General features: G+C 54.3%; 2 protein-coding genes across 2 annotated transcripts; both read left to right on the top strand.

Moving 5' to 3' along the window:
• Window positions 1-463: 463 nt before the first annotated feature.
• IBSP (integrin binding sialoprotein) lies at window positions 464-5,323 on the top strand. The gene is made up of 7 exons (XM_032684827.1): window positions 464-494; window positions 1,547-1,611; window positions 1,691-1,741; window positions 1,869-1,940; window positions 2,138-2,194; window positions 4,129-4,230; window positions 4,528-5,323. Exons 2-7 carry the CDS (start codon window positions 1,558-1,560, stop codon window positions 5,125-5,127), a joined length of 936 nt encoding a protein of 311 aa, XP_032540718.1. The 5' UTR covers window positions 464-494; window positions 1,547-1,557; the 3' UTR covers window positions 5,128-5,323.
• A 2,892-nt stretch (window positions 5,324-8,215) lies between these two features.
• Window positions 8,216-12,889, top strand: MEPE (matrix extracellular phosphoglycoprotein). The gene is made up of 4 exons (XM_032684824.1): window positions 8,216-8,275; window positions 9,842-9,895; window positions 10,650-10,742; window positions 10,853-12,889. The coding sequence occupies exons 1-4, from the start codon at window positions 8,216-8,218 to the stop codon at window positions 12,887-12,889; spliced, it is 2,244 nt and encodes a 747-aa protein (XP_032540715.1).

Here is a 12,889-nt window from a genome sequence, read left to right on the forward strand (position 1 = left end):
AAGCATCCTGGAGGGGGATTTGTTTGGATTTAGCTTTTTTCTGTCTAACGGCTATGCCCAAGTGGCTGTGGAGAGGGGCCTTTGAGGTCGGTCTTTTTGTCTACTTGAAAAAACAGTGACAGAATTTCCCAAAAACGGGAGGTGGACACCCCCTAGGAACAGATTTCCCAATATTTATTTTAATTTAAGCCAAGAGTGTTATTATACCCTCGGCCTCATGGCCGTTCCTCTGAGGCCAGACCCTCAATTAGGCGGTGCAATGCAAACCTCCCCAGGTTTGGCAGCGGCACGGGGCGCTATGTTTGTGCACCAAATCTGCCAGCTCTGAAGTTTTTGGGGTTTTCTGGTGCACGGCGGCGGGCTGGCGTCACTCTGGGCAGGGCGGTGACTTGGCTTGGGGGGAGGCAAAACCAGACCTTATATCCCAGCAGGGCAGCAGCAGGAGGAAATCTGTGCCAGCTGACTCCGCGGGGAGCTGTCGGTGCTGTGGCAGGGTAAGCTTCCTGCGACTTTTCCCAGTCTTTTTGTGTGCTGCTGTCTGCTTTTTGTAGGAGGATGGGGGGGCTCAGCTCACTGTCAGGGTTGGGTGCTGCTTTTTGTCCTTTTCTGGGTCTGTGGCTTCATGAAGCCCTTGGGTGGAGGGGATGAATATCCAGAGCCTTGCTGCGTGGTCAGGGAAGCTTGCGGCCACTTGTTTTCAAGCCTGACTTAAACAAAGAAGAGCAAACTTCAAGCACAGCTGAATTTAACAACAACTCCCCCCAAGCACAGCTGATGGTGGGTTTAGATAGAGGAAGGGTAGGAAAAATGAAGGTTAGTGGGCCTTACTGAGTTTGGGGGGATGCCGGGAGCATCCCTCCCTGGGGCAAGGCTGGGATGCTGCAGGAAGGGTTGGATGTGCTCTTGCTCCTTGATGGGGGAGGGCAGGCTGGGATTTGGTGCTTAGGGTGTGCAGCTCAGACCTGCCCAGAGCCAAGCCCCCTCCCAGATATGCCTACAGGGGGCTCCTTGCCTTGGTGTCTTGCTACTGCTATTTTCGTCAATGGCAGACTGCAGAAGGGAACTATATTAATTTCTTTGTTTGCTCATTTATTTTTCCTCAGAGAGGTTAAACTCTCTATGGTGTAATTCCCAGCAGCAATGCTCCCTGGGCAGAGCCCAAGCAGACCTCACGGTTGTGGGAGGGCAGCCACAGTGGGCAGTGCTCCCAGTTGCTCCTGTCACATCTCTGGTGGGGCTTGGCTTTCTCCCCTCCCTCAAAGGCAATGGGAAAGCAAGAGTGAGTAGTCCTGCTCAGGGAAAGCAGTGCATCTACTACGTGGTGAAACTCACTTTTCTGCTATTTTGTGGCTTCTTGAAAAATGATGTATTCATGGAGAAAAAAAAAAAATAAAGGAAGGATTTGGGTCTGGGGAGGGGTTGGGAGACCCCATCAAGAGGTGGCTGGAGGTCAGCCTTTCTTCTCCCTGCTCATCCATGTGGACACAGACATGGATAGTTTGGGGTAGCTGAAAAGCAAGCTCTCAATGTGTTTCACTGTTCCTAGAGAAAGCAGCCATGAGGACAGTCCTGGTCTTTGTCTGCCTGGTGGGGATGGCGTGTGCCTTCTCGGTGAGTGCCAGGCAGGGGGGGACACCCCATCCCTGCCAGGGCTAGTGTGGGGCTTGTGCCAACCCACCCTTTCCCCCAGGTCAAGAGCTGGCTGCGGCGAGCCAAGCTGGATGACTCGGAAGAAAACGCGGTAGGGTCTCCCCCCACCCTGCGTGCCCAGTCCCACACGGTGCTGGTCTTGAGGAAGAGCATGTTTCGGTCACTCCTGTACCCAAGCCCCCAGACTGATGGGATTTACCCCCTTCTTCTCCCGGTAGGTGTTCAAGAACAGACACCGGCATTACCTGTACAGATACATCTATGTGTATCCCCCGCAGCGACGGTACCAGGTGGGTGCTTCAGAGGGGTTGCTGATGCTTCACCAAATGCAGGGATGTTGGCCCAAATGAGATTGGGAGGCACGGTCTGTGAGGCACGGTCTGTGCCCTCTTTGCCCCTGGCCTGCGGGGCTGGGCACAGAGCCTCGCACTGTGACGCCAGCAGAAACCCACCCACTCGCCTACCACTTGGTTTTCCCTCTTCTTAGGGCAGTGACTCATCTGAGGAAGAGGGGGATGGCTCGGAGGAGGAGGAGGAAGGGGGGGTGAGTATGGCAAACCAACAGCTTGCAAAACAAATACGGGAAATTGGGAACTTTCTTTGGTTTTGTAGTCTCTGCTCATCAGCATTTGTGGCTGCTGACCGCCCACAGCCTTGCACTCTGGATGCAACTGGATTTTCTACTCTGGGGCTTATTTTATTATTTTTTGTGGATTTTTTCCCTTTTTTCTTTCCTTTTTATTCCTGTGGGGGGGATGCACCAAACAACCCTGAGACAAATGCTCCGGGTTTCCATTTTCAGTGGCTCAGAAAGGAGCAAGACAGGCCAAAAGGCAAAAGCAGGGAGGCTCATGCAAGGAAGAAAGCGCTGTTAGGAACTCCTCTTACCGTCCTCTTTCAGGGTGTGCTGCCCCCACAATGCTGACAAAATTGCTATGGAGAACACAGTTACGCTCCGCACTTATGTGTGTGCTGATGAAAATTGGGAAATGCCCATTTGTATCAATCCAGATGGTAATGCTTCTCCTGTCTGCTGGATCAACATGAGCTTGGGCACCTCTGCATTTGTGAGACTCATCCAGGTTCAACATTAAATGCAAAGGATTACAAAGGTCTCTTGTGCCTCACTGAGCTGCAAATGTTCAAAAATAATCCAGCGGTCTCCAGCACATGGGTGCTTTGAAAGAAGGATCTGGTATGCCTGGAAACCGGTGTGTCAGGTCTAATCGCATCTTTTATTATTTTCTTCTTTTTTTATATATAATTTAATGAAAGTCTGGGAGTCTGGTACTAAAACCCCCTTTGGAGGCCTTTTTGGGGCTGGAGTACAGTATGGGGTAGCTCCTGTCCCCCAGACACCTCTGCCAGCACCAGCACCTCCCTGCAATTTGCCCCTTTTTGCGTGTTTCTCTTCCCTACCACGGCAATCTCTAGGGATAACTTTCAGTAGTGGGATTGGGCAGCCTCAGGAAGAAATTAAGAGTTATGCAGGAATGTAGCTGCTGTTTGGGGCTGCCCCTTTCCTTTCCAAGGCACCAGAGCAGTGACTGTTCCCATGCAGGAATACTGACAGGGGCTGGTCCACAAGAGAAATTGTGCTGAAAGGCCCCAAGGTCAGTTACAGGTATGTAAAGACCAATTATATCAGCTACTAGATGGGGAGCATCACTCCCATCGGCACAGCTGGATGTACCGTGCAATTCGATGGCTCTCCCATTGGAGAGGAAAACAGCCTGGATTTTCTCTGGCATCACGTGCACCCGTATTTTAAGGTCTGAGTTTGCCCAAAATGCCAGGGTAAGTGTCCTTGGTCTTGGCTTGTGAGCAGCAGGGATTGCCCAGGGCAGAGATGACCCTGACCTCGTGTCTCCCTGCCACGGCTGGGTTCATTTGCTGGTGGCAACGTGCTCCTCCTCCCAGGCTGGGCACTGGGTGAGCTGCCCCACGAGTGGTTGCTCCAGGCTCTGCTTGCATTTGGGATATTCATTGCCTTTTTTAGCAGAGCACACTGCCATGCACACTGCTGGGAGCCCCACTCTGGTCTCGGGGGCCAAGCAGTGCTCGATGGCTGGTTGCTGGTGGGGTTCGGGCTCATGCCTGGCTTTGGGCCATCATGCTCTCACTAACCATCTCATATGACGTGCAGTGTGTCCATGTGTAGTGTGCCTGTGGCTTTCTTTGTTTACTGGAAACTGGGAGAGATGACTTCAAAAGAAAACCTTTAGATGCTTTGTAAAGCAAAATGTGTAGCCAGAATGGGAACACCCGACTCCAGCCACCACCACTTAATTGCACAGCTCCGGCTGCCCTGCTGCAGCTTCTCCATTTCAGTCTGGAACAAGACCCGTGGGAAAGCAGGAAACTCGGAGCAATGCCCAAATGCTGTGTGGGGATGCTGCGTGCCCACCTCGCTGCTGGGAGGGCTGCGCTCCACTCCTGCTGCTGACCCCCTGCCCTGTCCTCTCCCTGTCCTTGCAGGAGCTGTTTCATGCTGGCACCAAGGTAGCTGGCCATCCTGCTGGAGCAGCCCCTGGGGACTGCCAAGGTGGGCTGGGAGGAGACGCCGCATCTCCCCAGCAGGTGTGGTTTGGGGAGCTGGAGGGGAGCACCCAGGGGGAGGGGTGTGTTCACTGCATGTTTGCTTGCACCTATGGGTGCCCTCCACCACCTTTCTGCCTTGGGGGGCTGCTGTGCAAGACACCCATGGCTGGACCAAGCTCTGGGTATTAAGTTGGGGTTGGAAGGAGTACCCCAAAAAGACAGTCCTGCCATGCAAGGTGTGGGGGGGATGCTCAGCTGTGCCCATGCCTGCCCCTTGTCACATGGAGCTCCAGCCTCCTGACACCCAACTAATGCTGTGCTGTCTTCCCCTGCCAGGGCAAGGACTGCCAAGGGACCCTGAAGGGGGTTAGGCATGGAACTGCCAGCAAGGGGGAAGACTCTGAAAATGAAGACAGTGATGAGAATGAGGAGGAGGAAGAGGAGGAAGAAGAAGTAGATGAGAACGAGAATGGCATCAATGGCACAAGCACTAACACCACTGAGGGGGCTGATGGACCTCATGGCAATGGCACTGCAGTGGCTGAGGAGGGCACTGGTGCAGCTGAGGAAGAGGAGGAAGAGGAGGAGGAGGAAGAAGAAGAAGAGGAGGAAGAGGAGGAGGAGGAAGAGGAGGAAACTGAAGCCACCACCATCGCCAGCACCACCGATGAAGAGGGGCTGACCCAAGCGACCACTGTGGGAGATGGGGGACCCACAGACGCCACCACAGATGCCACCACAGTTGGGGAGCTGTGGGATTACGATGTGACGGCCAGGGACCACAGCCGGGGGGACGAGGGCACCACCGCGGGTGGGTATGAGGAGCAGGACGAGTACGCCCGTGGGGACAGCTACCGGGCCTACGAGGACGAGTACGGCTACTACAAAGGGCACGGCTACGACGTGTATGGCCAGGATTACTACTACAGCCAGTGAGTGGGTCGGGGGGCATCCCTGGTGCTGCCCCCCACCTGCCCCATGCCACTCAGGAAGGTGCATCCGAAGGCTCACTGCAGCCACTGCACGCCAGAGGGGATGCCAGGCAGCTTGCCATGCACACTGGCTCCGTCCCAGGCTTTGTTTTTTTTTTTTGTATCTTACAAAGTGAAATGAAATAAAGCAACCGAACTGAGCTTGTTGGTGATGAAAGGTTTGCTGCCAAATTTGCTGGGATCAGTGGGGCAGCACAGTGCTTGGTGGGCTGACGGGTTACTGGTGCTCGTGCTGCTCAGGGCTGAATCTTTTTATTCCAGCTCAGGTGCACATGAAAGGAGGGAGGAAGGAAAGGCTAACTTGGAAAGCCTCCATAGAGTCCTCTCTGAAAAATGAAAGGACACTTTTTAGCATCACTGCTTTGGGTTTACAGCTATGTTTTATGTAGAGTTGACATGAATTTACAGTGATAACTTTACCACATCCTCCATTCCTCAGTAGCATGCCTCCCACGGCCTGGCCACACAGTAGGCAATGTTAATAGAGGTAAAGACATTGATTTCTCTTTCTGTGCATCACTAGCTGTAGATGTATGCCCCTGCAATGAGGGCTTTGCTTCTGTGTCCCTGGACCAGGCACGCAGGTAAAAGGCTGGGCACCTTCGATGTGTGTGTTAAACACCAGTACTGCAGCCCAAAATGTCCCTGTCACACAGTCTCATCCCCAGGGCAAGGTAGGGCTGTCCTAGTGACAGCAATGCATGCACTTGCCTCCTGCATCAGGGATGGGCATGCCTGGCTTGCAGTCCCCAGGATCCCTGCTCACAGTTACTTCCCAACAGGAGCATGTCCCTGTGTAGCTAGGGATCAGCACTACAGATAGGGATAGAATGACTTTGCCTGGGATCCAGACAGGTGCCACCATTTGGGAATAATGATGGCAGGTTTACGGCAGGTACCATGCTGCTCTCACACTCCTAGAAAGGAAACCTGTGTTCAGCTCCCAGTGAAGGTCTGACTGCAAAATGAGTCCAGTTTCACAGCAGCAAACTGCTGGGCATTGTACAAAACTGCCTCTCTGTACCAAAGCCAGGCTGCAGATGCTGGGGAGGCAGGAGGTGCTGCCTGCAGGGTGGGCACCCCTGGAGCCAAATCCCTATGGTGGCACTGGGGAGCCCTGCATGCCCTCATGGCTGGTGGGAGGGACACGAGAGCCCCATCATCCACATCCCCAGGGGGTGCCCAAAGACGTCAGGGAACCAGCATGGACAAAGGGCCCTGGCACTGCCAGGGGCCGGGTCCCACTCCCACAGGGCACGTAGCCCAGTCCCGTGTGCGTCAGCCCCCCAGGCACCTGGCAAAAGCTCTCCTCCCTGAGCCAAGGCACATGGGCTGGCTGCTCTGGTACCTGTGGGACAGCATCTGGCTGCAGCTCCCAGGGCAAGGGCAAGTTTCAAGCTAGCTCTGAGATTTGCTCCTGCCTGGGGCTGGATGCTGATGGTTTAAGCGTTTCTAGTGTTAATCCAGCTGTCATGCAAGCTCCCAGGATTTGGGCTGGGGCAGAGTGGGATGAGAGCTGCTGTCACCATCATCACATTGAGCAGCTGAGCCAGGCTGGCTGCAGCAGGGGGAACCCTTCTTGGCAAGGGTATAGGTGACCAGCAATGCCACCAAAACTTGAGGTGGGGAGAAGAAAGGGTATGTACATCATGCACATCTTTGTAGTACCTTTCCATAGCAAAGGTGGGCTCGAAGGGACCTGCGCAAGAAGTGCATGGAAAAATACCTTTTTTTTCATTTTTTGCCACTCTGCTATTTTGTACTTGCACAGGTTTAGCTCAGAGGTATTGAGGTTGAAACCCAAAAACAAGTGTCAGAAGCTATGGCGTGGTGGTAGCTCTTGGCTTGGTCAATGCTGCCCTGCAATGTACAGTCATGCCCAGGACCAGGCCTGGCTCAGGATATTGCCCTTCCCTTTCTGCAGCCCTGCTGGCTTTCCCATGTCGGTCACAGTGAGCACGCCAAGACCCACTGCACACCCTCTTATCAATAACCAAGCTGGCTGTGTGCCACACTAAGATCTACGCTAATGATCGAGCAATTTCGCCTTCAGAACAGATATTTATAAACTGTGCTTTCTGTTTATCCAGCCAGGTGGAACATTTGATAGCTGTCTTTCACCACAAACACATTTTTAGCTGGAAATTACTCCCCCTGGTTATCTGCGGGTGCTGCCAGTGCTGACAAATGTCCCTGGGCAGGAGCTGATTGGCTCTGCGCACCTGGGGCCAACTTTAAATTTCAGCAAAGTGGGCATACACTCCATGGTCTGCCACTGGGATCTGCCTCTGACAGGGAAAGGTAATCTTCTTACCTAGTTTCCTGCCCTCTCTCTCCCTAGCCCTTCACCTCTGCTTTCCCTGAACAGGGCTTCTTCTCCTGCTTTCACTCCAGGCAAGCCACAGTGGGGACGGGAACATCCCAGTCCTCGGCTGTGCATATCTCTTGAGCCTACACTGCTTTGTACTGCTGATCCTTGTGCATGAATTTCCTTCTGGTGTTTCCTGTAGCAATGCTTGTATGGCTGAATATAGAGTCTGGGATGGACCTGCAAGCCCAAGCCAGGCTGGTTGGGTGAAATGAGAATTACTGGCCAACAGAGCTATTGCTTCCTGCCATTTATCAGTGTCCTTGAAAAGAGCCTGCAAGTTTCTTAATTCAGACTTATGACTGAACAGCTTAGCCTGCAGTGGCTTTGGGGATCATTTATTGCAAATACCCACCCAAGCTGCTTTGACAGAGGGAGTTAGGAAGTACCTGATATCAGAGAACCCACTCGGTGCTGCTGGTCCTGCCCTCTGCACATGGTGAGAGCATCACCTTTGCTGCAAGGAATGCAGAGGGGCAGGGTGATGTCAGAGGCCACCACAAAGCTGGGGAAAGCAGGGTTTGCTGGAAAACCTTGCTGCCACGAGGACTTTGGGATATCAGGAGCTTTTAGGTTGCTGCTACCCGGGATCATTGGGGACCACAAGTCCTAGGAAGACACACTCCAGTGATGCTTCGCTTTGTGCCCCCAGGAGCAGCCCAAGATGAAAACAGCCCTGGTCTGCCTGTGCCTGTGCCTGCTCAGCACAGCCCTCTCAACACCTGTAAGTATGGCTCTCCCTGGATTGCCAGCATGCTGCTGAATCCAGTGCAACCCAGCATGCTTTCAGCATCAGGAAAACATGAGTTGTACTTGCGTGTAACACCTCTAGTTCTTGGGGAGGGACTGAGGTGCTACCGCAGAGGTGAACCAGCAGGAAAAATATGTATTAGCATTGATATGGCTGAGCATGTCCCTTCAGCTTAGCATTGTGCAAGAGCCAGTCTGGGTGGCTATAACTCTTTGCCTTGATTTGTGTGGATTTTGGATCTGCCAGGTGCTTTTGGCTTGGAAGTAGCCTGAGTGGAGCCACAAAACTGAGGTGCAGAAAGGATGCTTATCTTACCCATGTGGGTAACAGGGGTCAGAGGGGCACCTGCAGTTACTTTCCAGGTTTCCTAATGTGAAAATTTGACTGATATAACTAAAACAAAGGGCAAACTAAGATAAATAAAACAGCAGCCATTTTAGTCCTGCACAATCGTTGCTCAACACACTAAATACACAGCTAGAGTGAAAGTCTGCTCCTAGAAAAGGCTTGCTTTTTTGGCAGGTAAGGAGGAGGGAAATCACATCTTCTCTGAGGGCTGGACCCCAGCTGTGTGTCTTTTAGCCCCCAGGGCAAGCTTGCACGACCAGGTCTGTAGTAGGGCAGCACAGGGGAAGGCAATAAATCAGTGTAGATTTGCTTTTCAGATAGGGGCACAGAAGTTAATACTCTGCTACTTAATCAGGGCTGTAATCCAGTCTTTGATACTGTTCACAAACAATGGAATAACCTGGGATTATTTAACACCCTGGGGCATGTTTCTACCCCTTTCAGCTGGATTTGGGATGTTTCAGTGACTAATTTTGCTGAGATCAAAGGGAACTCCCCTCCATGGGACTGTCTCCCTCTCTGGCATGTAGGGAAGACCTGAAATGGCTTGGTGGGACTCACAGGATGCTCCCATCACCAAGTGCCCCAAACCTGAGGGATGCAGGGATGGCCAATATGTTCCAAAAGATGACAGGATAATCAGGGAGAGCTGTAAGCCTGCAAGCATGTACAGAAACCTGGCTTTGAGAGCACAGAGGTTGCTGCTCAGTTGGCAAGTAAACACTGGGAAACACCACCAGCTAATGAGCTCCAGGCTCCCATCACAGATGGCAGCAGTGAGTTGGTGCACTGTGGTGTGAGCAGTGGTGCCGTGTATTAAAACTGCTCTGCAATAAAATACTCTGCAGCAGACTTACAGAAAAGGGTATTTGCAGACCAAGAATACCCTATGAAAAGTAGTGTGCAATGCTACTAATGCTACTAATCATGCTGTAGCAGAATTTGCAATACTTTTCAGACCCTGGAAATGGGGTTTAGACCTTTCCTATTATTGCTGCCTTTAAGCCAGCACCCCAAGTAGTGCCTGGGAATTTTTGGCTTATCAATACAGTTCTCCCACCCTTCCCTGAACACTGTGGCATGTCTATCATGCTGGGCAGGGTGGGTGGTCAGCAGTGGGCATTGGGAGCCACCTGAATGCTGGGGCAGTGTTTGATGCCTCAGCTCTTGCCTGTGTTTTGCTGCCCACAGGTGCCGCCCCCGCTGTCTGGGAGAGCTTCTGGGAACTGTGTGGGACAGCACCGGGTATGTACCTCCCTGCCTCATCCGGACCCCATGGGGTGCCCTGCACCAGAGGTGCAGGGAGAAACAGTTGCTTTTGGAGGGTAGCCCCAGTGATCCATGGAGAAAGAGACCAGCAGTGCCTTTGCATCTGAACAGCTCTTACCAAGAGCAGGGGTGGGGAAAGGTGTGACGTGCTCAGGTGAGAGAAGGGCTTCCTCCCTAAGGGGCTCCTCTACCCCTGCCCAGCCCCAGAACACAAATGCTTGGTGTACCCACAGGTGAGGGTGTAAAAGTCTCAGGCCCAGTTGCTACAGGGTTTTTTCAAATTGTTTTGATGTATCAGTATCATAATTCAAATGAGTAGTATGGGAGAAAATGCCTGGCTTTCCCTATTGGAAACCAGTTGCCGTCCTTCCAGTAACTTGATTGCCATCAGTCCCTTAACTCATGTCTGATGGGACCATCAACAAGGTTGTTTATTCAAGCTTTAAGCCACATTGCAAAAAAATCCAAACTCATAGCTCCTGAAAGCAAGCACAGGCAGAAAATGAGCCCAAGGGAAAACAAAACTGCCAGAGCCCAGGATATGAGAACATGCATCCTGCCCAGATCTCTGCCTATGCTGGTGGCCATGAGGTGGTGAGAGCTCCTGCCTGTCCTGGGGTCTCAGTGGGTACTGTTGGGACGCTACTTCAATGCCACGCACAGCAAGGGAAGATCTGCCAATCCATTTCATAAGAAAACTGTGACGTTTGGTTATTTTCTTCCCCACCAGATACTTCTGAAAGGCTGCAATGCAAAGCATGGCTTCTACGTTTTCAAATACGTCTACTCGTTCTCAACACGGAGGAACCAGACGCAGATAAAGGTGAGGAGGTGCCCAGGTGGCACGGCAGGACCCTGGCTTGGCTGTGGGGCCCCAAGCAGCTGTCTGTCACCAGGGCTGGCCCTGACCTCTCCCTTGTGTGTACTGCACAGAAAGAAGAGGCTGACCGCCAGAGTATCATCCCCAGCCGCCGGCTGGATGAGGACAATGCCAAGCGGGAGCTGCCAGAGGCCAGGACGACCCCGGAGCACAGTGACAATAGCAGCACTGAAGCAATAGAGAATGTGATTGTCCTCAGGCCTGAAAACCGCAGCACCCCAGGTGCTGGCAGGGATGCTCACAGTCCTCGCCCTGGCACTAGCACGCGAGGGCGCGGCGGTGTCGGCGTTGCAGGTCCCACCCCGTCCAGCTCAGAGGGCAGCGGTGATCTGGATTTGGTGGTTGAAGTTGATGGTGATGTTCCCATTATCCCTCAGGGTGAACAGCCCAGTGAGGTTGTGGTGGGGAACAGGTCACGTATCAGGAGTGAGGACAAGGATGTTGGTGCCCCCAGAGTGGTTCCTGCAGAGGGAGCGATGACAGACGGGAGGGAGAGGGCCCCTGTCACTGGAGGGGCAGGGGATGAGGGCAGCGGTGAGTCCACTGTCTCTGGCCAAGGGCAGGAGAGTGTCATGCGAGGCACAGGAACAGGAGGTGCTGCTCTTGCCTCTGTCACTGAGAAGACAGAGGACGTCCAAGTTGATGCCACAGGTGTGGATGAATACACTTACATCCCCGACTCGGGCAGTGTCACCATCACCCGTGGGAACCTGGGCAGCACAGCGAGGACCACCAGCTTCACCGAAGTCTCTCCAGGCAAGGATGATGAGGTCAACATCTTCATTGGGAGGGCCAATATCCATGTGGGGGAGCAAGAAACCACCCAGGCCGGTGCCACTGTGGGCAGTGAGGATGACAGCCCCACCACTGCAGGAACCAGCAGGCCCCTCCCCAGGCTGGGTGTCACGGCAGCACCTGATGGTGGTGATGATGACAGCACCCCTGCTCACAGGCAGCCTGAAGGACTGGCCACCACAGCCACCCCAAGCCATGGGGACAGCGTCACCAGCAGACCCAGGGATGCACGTCCCACAGGAGAGGATGAGGAAGGTGCCACCACCATTGGTGGCTATGGGGAAGGACTGGTGACCCCTGTCCCCTGGAGAGTCACTGGTGGTGTCGTCACTGTCCCCACAGTTGCCAGCATCCGTGGGAAAGATGATGATGAGGTGAGAGGTGAGGGGCAGACGTTCAAGGGGAAACCAGATCATCTGGCTACCACAACCCCCCAACAGGAGTATGATGAGGAGGCCACTGCCACTGTCCCAGCTGAAAGAGCCAGCATCCATCTGGCCACTGTCCCAGCTGAAGGAGCCAGTGTCCGCCTAGCCACTACCACGGCCTCCCCTGGGGTGAGTGAGGGGGACTGCACCACCTCCTCAGTGACAGCCAGCAGCCGTGAGGCAGGCAGGAGCACCGTGGTGGGGAAAGGAGGGAGTCGGGAAGTGAGACCAGCCACCCCAAAGCCCCGTGGGGAGGGACGGCCTGGGGCAGGGGTGAGGGTCTGGCCAGGGGGAGCAGGACTGGACAAGACACCCAGGACAGACAAACCACCATCCCCAAGCGGGAAAGCCAGCAGCCAGACACCAAGCAGGGCCCAAACAAAGGCTGGCAGCCGTGGTGGCGATGCTGGGGGCAGGTCGCATGCCACCAAAGCAGGGGGCAGCCCCACTCCGCAGGCACGGCAAGAAGTGGGCAGCATGGCAGCAGGCAAGGGCCGGGAGAGGGGGCGAGGTGGCGAGACTGGGGCAGCAGTGTCGGGAGCTGGGGGTGGCCGCCTCCCCGGGCACCGTGGCAGAAAGCTGGGGACAGGGGCACCGGGGACGTTTGCAGCGCTGGGCCACAGCAGACAGGTGGACCAGCTGAAGCGCGCCGATGAGCTTCACGTCCGCGAGCGGGCTTTTTACACCCTCGGCAGGGCGGAGGGTGGCCCCCACGGCCCCTACGCCGGCTTTGGGGGTGCTGACAGCAGCCAGTCCTCCGAGGGGGAGCAGGACACCCATAGTGACAGTGGACAAACAGGACTTCGGCCATCAGGGTGGGGATCCCCAGGGCAGCCCTATGGCCGCTGGATCCAGGGATCTCTCTGA

Source organism: Chiroxiphia lanceolata, chromosome 4 (genome assembly GCF_009829145.1).
Source record: "Chiroxiphia lanceolata isolate bChiLan1 chromosome 4, bChiLan1.pri, whole genome shotgun sequence".
Lineage (NCBI taxonomy): Eukaryota > Metazoa > Chordata > Aves > Passeriformes > Pipridae > Chiroxiphia > Chiroxiphia lanceolata.